The 6,000-nt window shown below is 43.6% G+C and overlaps 1 protein-coding gene across 3 annotated transcripts in view; it reads right to left on the minus strand.

Moving 5' to 3' along the window:
- rbm44 (RNA binding motif protein 44) overlaps positions 1-4,774 on the minus strand; it is a 74,958-nt gene extending 70,184 nt beyond the window's left edge. For all 3 annotated transcript variants that reach the window (XR_010963371.1, XM_067986891.1, XM_067986890.1), the window contains exon 1: positions 4,719-4,774. Coding sequence is in view for 2 of the 3 variants with exons in the window: in XM_067986891.1 (XP_067842992.1) it covers positions 4,719-4,762 (44 nt within the window). In the remaining variant the exon portion in view is untranslated. The remainder of the gene's footprint in view (positions 1-4,718) is intronic.
- Positions 4,775-6,000: the final 1,226 nt, after the last annotated feature.

The raw sequence follows: 6,000 nt of genomic DNA on the forward strand, positions 1-6,000 counted from the left end.
TTGAGGCCCCAAGACAGATCCCTGCAGGACTCCACTAGTCACATCCTGCCAATGTGAATACTTACCCATTATCCCTACTCTCTGTCGCCTTTTGCTCAGCCAACTTCCTAACCAAGTCCGTACTTTTCCCTCGATTCCATGGGCTTCTAACTTAGCTAACAGTCTCTTATGTGGGACCTTATCAAATGCCTTCTGGAAGAGCATATAAATAACATCCATTGACATTCCCCTGTCCACTACTTTAGTCATCTCTTCAAAAAATTCAATCAGGTTTGTCAGGCACGACCTACCTTTCACAAATCCATGCTGGCTCTCCCTGATTAACTGAAAATTCTCGAGGTGTTCAGTCACCCTATCCTTAATTAAAGACTCCAGCAATTTCCCCACAACAGATGTCAGGCTAACTGGTCTATAATTCCCCGGTTTCCCTCTCTCTCCTTTCCTAAAAAGCGGAGTGACACGTGCAATTTTCCAATCTAGAGGGACAGTTCCTGAATCTAGAGAACTTTGAAAGATTATACTTAGGGCATCCGCAATCTGCTCACCAACTTCCTTTAAAACCCTGGGATGGAAACCATCTGGTCCTGGGGATTTGTCACTCTTTAGTGCTGTTATTTTCTTCATTACTGTTGCTTTACTTATGTTAATTTTATCGAGTCCCTGTCCCCGATTCAATATTAGTTTTGTTGGGATTTCCGGCATGCTATCCTCTTTTTCTACTGTAAATACTGACGCAAAGTAATTATCCTTTTGAAGTCTATCAATATCCTTCTCACTGTTTACTAACCTTCCAAGTTTTGTGTCATCTGCAAATTTTGAAATTGTGCCCTGTACACCCAAGTCCAAGTCATTAATATATATCAAGAAAAGCAGTGGTCCCAGCATCGACCTCTGGGGAACACCACTGTGCACCTCCCTCCAGTGCAAAAAACAACCCTTCACCACTACTCTCTGTTGCCTGTTACTTAGCCAATTCTGTATCCATGTTGCTACTGCCCCCTTTATTCCATGGGCCACAATCTTGATAAGCCGACCATGCGGTACTTTCTCAAACGCCTTTTAAAAGTCCATATACACAATAACTGCATTGCCCACATCTACCCTCTTTGTTACCTCATCAAAAAACTCTATCAGGTTACTTAAACACGCTTTGCCTTTAACAAATCCGTGCTAACTTTCCCAAATCAATCCACGCTCGTTCAAGTGACTGTTAATTCTGTCCCAGGTTATCGTTTCTAAAGGCTTCTCCACCACCGAGGTTAAACTGACTGGCTTGTAGTTGCTTGTTTTTTGAACAAGGGTGCAACATTTGCAATTCTCCAGTCTTCTGGCTCCACCCCCGTATCCAAGGATGTTTGGAAGATTATGGCTAGTACCTCCATCCTTACTTCCCTCAGCAACCTAGGCTGCATCCCATCCAGACCGGGTGACTTATCTACTTTAAGTACAGCTAGCCTTTCTAGTACCTCTATCAATTTTTAGCCCGTCCAGTATCTCAACTACATCTTCCTTTACTGAGACTCTGGTAGCATCTTCTTCCTTGGCAAAGACAGATATAAAGTACTCACTTAGTACCTCGGCCATGCCCTCTGCTTCCAGGAGTAGATCTCCTTTATGGTCCCTAATCGGCCCTGCTCCTCCTCTTACTACCCGTTTATTATTTATATGCCTGTAGAAGACTTTTAGATTCCCTTTTATGTTCACCGCCAGTCTATTCTCATACTCTCTCTTTGCCCCTCTTATTTCCTTTTTCACTTCCCCTCTGAACTTTCTACATTCAGCCTGGTTCTCACTTGTGTTATCAAACTGACGTCTGTCATACGCCCCTTTTTTCCACTTCATCTTACTCTCTCTCTCTCTCTCTCGTCATCTAGGGAGCTCTGACTTTAGTTGCCCGACCTTTCTCCCTCGTGGGAGTGTACCTAGACTGTACCTGAACCATCTCCTCCTTAAAGGCCACCCACTGTTCAATTACAGTTTTGCCTGCCAATCTTTGATTCCAATTTACTCGGGCCAGATCTGTTCTCATCCCACTGAAATTGGCCCTCCTCCAATTGAGTATTTTTACTTTAGAGTGGTCCATGTCCTTTTCCATAGCTAGTCTAAACCTTATGATACTATGATCACTGTTCCCTAAATGTTCCCCCACTGACACTTGCTCCACTTGGCCCGCCTCATTCCCTAGAACCAAGTCCAGCAATGTCTCCTTCCTCGTTGGGACGGAAACATACTGATCAAGAAAGGTATCGAACACACTTCAAAAGTTCCTCCCCCTCTTTGCCCCTTATATTATCCCAGTCCATATTAGGATAGTTGAAGTCCACTGTTATCACTACTCTACAGCTTTTGCACCTCTGTAATTTCCTTGCAAATTTGCTCCTCTATTTCCTTCCCACTAGTTGGTGGTCTATTGAATTCACCCAGTAGTGTAATGGCACCTCTATTGTTTCTTAACTCTAACCAAATAGATCCTGTCCTTGACCCCTCCAGGACATCCTCTCTCTCCAGCACTGCAATATTCTCCTTAATCAATAATGCCACCCTCCTCCTTTCTTTCCTGAACACCTTGTATCCAGGAATATTTAGTACCCAATCCTGCCCTTTTGAGGCAGGTCTCAGTTATCGCCACAACATCGTATTCCCATGTTGCTATCTGCACCTGCAGCTCACCAACCTTGTTTACTACACTTCATGCGTTTACACACATGCCCTGCAAACCAGTTTTAGACTTTCTTGTACTCTCTCTTAGTCTGATCCCACCTAATACCGTACTATTTCTTGCTCTAATGCTATCTTTCTCTCCCGATCCTTTGTGCACCTTATTTCTCCTTTCCAATGCTACATCCTGGTGCCCATCTCCCTGCCAAATTAGTTTCCCCCCCCCACCCCAGCCACATCACTAGCGAACCTCCCAACGAGGGCATTGGTCCCAGCTGTTGAGCTGCAATCCGTCCGGCCAGTACTGGTCCCACCTTCCCCAGAAATCTAAAGCCCTCCCTCCTGCACCATCTCTCCAGCCACGCAATCATCTGCTCTATCCGCCTATTTCTATACTCACTAGCATGTGGCACCAGGAGTAATCCAGAGATTACCACCTTTGAGGTCCTGTTGGTTATTCTCTTTCCTAACTCCTTAAAATCTGCCTGCAGGAACTCATCCCTCTTTCTACCTATGTCATTGGTACCAATATGGACCACGACCTCTGGCTGTTCACCCTCCCCCTCCAGAATGCTCTACAGCCGCTCAGTGACATCCTTGACCCTGGCACCAGGGAGGCAACATACCATCCTGGAATTACGTCTGTGGTCGCAGAAACGCCTGTCTGCTCCCCTAACTATAGAATCCCCTCCCACTATTGCTCTCCTTGAACCACTGTAGTCCTTGTGGTGATGGTGCTCCCACAATGGTGTTAGGTAAGGAATTTCAGGTTATGAGTGGTCAAGCGTGGCTCAGTGGTAGCACACTCATCTTTGAATCAGAAGATCATGGGCTCAAGTCTCACCTCCGAGATCCCATTGCACTATTCGAAGGAGAGTTCTCTCAGTGTTCTGGCCAAATTTATCCATCAACCAACATCCCTTAAACAGATTATCTGGTCATTTTCTCATGCTGTTTGTCGAACCTTGCTGTGCGCAAATTGGCTGCCGTGATTGCCTACATTGTTATTTATTATCTTATATTTCTCTACGATCTCCTCGGTCACCTTTATTCAAGGCTGAAAAGCTCAAATTTCTTCAAACTTTCTTCATAACTAAGCCCCAGGACACTAGGGACAAGCTTCAGTTTTTCTCTGAACTGCCTCACCCTTGACGTGGATTTGTTCCACACCAAACACAGTTTCATCCATTACTGAACAACTTTATCACTAACATGCAGCGTTATTCTTTCTGGGTTTGGACTGAAGACGCAATTCCAAAGACAGAATCCTAGTGAACAGAAGAATATCAAGGAAAGCCAGCCTGTCCCCAGTCCCCAAAGTAATCCCCGAAGACAGAACGTATGTTATTTGTTGCTTAGTGCAAGCATGCACCAGAGCATCTTCAATTTGAACACAGTCAACCAAGTTGAAGGATGACACTAAAACTTCAGAACCTAGAATCAGCCAACTGCCAAGGAGGAAGAACAGGTTTGACATCTCCATGCTGGGAAAGAAAGATCATGTGGATGAGGAACAGCAGGACCAGAAAAAAAGAATTGAAGACTTGACTCCTGGCAGGGCTTTTATGAGAACAGGGGTGTGTAGTGGGAAGAATCATATGAGTGGACTGTAGAAAACTCCTGAAGGGACACTGTCCAGATGATGTAGACAACAAACCTACCATAATATATGTGAAGAATTAACAAGTGAGAAAAGCACATCAACATTTCAGCAGTGTAACGTTTCAGCGTGTTGTGCCACTGTGATAGGATACAGGTTTGCAGCAGTAATTTCTCAAATAAAGCTCCTAATGACAGAACAATCAGGAACTGGGAATCCTATCAAAATGCTCCTATGTAGCTTTAAACACCTTCCTGGACATGTCAAAAACTAAATGCTGTCTAAAGTATGAAAAGATTGCAAGTGTGGTGCCATTTTATTAAATACTAATCACTGTTTCATAGCTAGCAGTTATTCACATTTAATTTATCATCTGGACTGTATGCAGTCACTGGTCCTAAGTTGGTTACACAAGATCTACCCATTGGTTTAGACGAAGGCATGCTCATTTAATACCTACTTGTTTAACTCTGAAGACATCCCGGGCTCCTGTAAATCTTCCATGGGTTCAGACTGAATTCTGTTGTTAGAAAGAGTTACATTTGCAAATCAAAAACAATGCAGAACTTGTTTAAACTTTAAAATCAATAGTTTACCAGCGACTTTGTTTACATAGAATTTGAGAATTAATATATGCAAGTCTACATAAATGAGCTGGACGCTACAAATAAAAGCAAGCTTATCAATTTTGCTGCCACAAAAAGAGAGGACTGGAGATAGAAGATGTAGTGAAAGATTAGAACATAAGAAATAGGAGTAGGCCATGCGGCCCCTCGAGCCTGCTCTGCCATTCAATCAGATCATGGCTGATCTTCAACTTCAACTCCACTTTCCTGCCCAATCCCCGTATCCCTTGATTCCCCTAGAGTTCAAAAATCTTATCTATCTCAGCCTTGAATATATTCAACAATTCAGCATCCACAGCCCTCTGGGGTAGAGAATTCCAAAGATTCACAACCGTCTGAGTGAAGAAATTCCTCCTCATCTCAGTCTTAAATGGCTGACCCCTTATCCTGCAACTATGCCCCCTAGATCTAGACTGTCGAGCCAGAGGGAAACAACCTCTCAGCATCTACCCTGTCAAGCCCCCTCAGAATCTTATATGTTTTATTGAGATCACCTCTCATTCTTCTGAACTTGAGAGTATAGGCCGATTCTACCCTCTCATCCCAGGAATTAATCTAGTGAATCTTCATTGCACTGCCTCTAAGGCAAGTATATCTTTCCTTAGATAAGGAGATTAAAAATGTACGCAGTACTCCAGATGAGGTCTCACCAAAGCCCTGTACAATTGTAGTAAAACTTCCTTACTCTTGTACTCCAACCCTCTTGCAAAAAGGACAACATGCCATTTGCCTTCCTAATTGCTTGCTGTACCTGTATACTAACTTATTGTGTTTCTCGTACCAGGACACCCAAGTCTCTCTGGACACCAACATTTAATAGTTTCTCACCATTTAAAAAATATTCTGTTTTTCTATTCTTCCTACCAAAGTGAATGACCTCACATTTTCCCACATTACACTCTATCTGCCACCTTCATGCCCACTCACCTAATCTGTCTATATCCCTTTGCAGGCTCTCTGTGTCCTCCTCACAGCTTACTTTCCCAGCAGTATCTTCAGCAAACGTGGATACATTACACTCGATCCCTTCACCTAAATCATTATTATAGATTGTAAATAGCTGAGGCCCAAGCACATTCCTTGCGGTACCCCACTAGTTACAGCCTACCAACCTGA

The sequence above is a fragment of the Heptranchias perlo genome, chromosome 7, assembly GCF_035084215.1.
Source record: "Heptranchias perlo isolate sHepPer1 chromosome 7, sHepPer1.hap1, whole genome shotgun sequence".
Classification (NCBI taxonomy): domain Eukaryota; kingdom Metazoa; phylum Chordata; class Chondrichthyes; order Hexanchiformes; family Hexanchidae; genus Heptranchias; species Heptranchias perlo.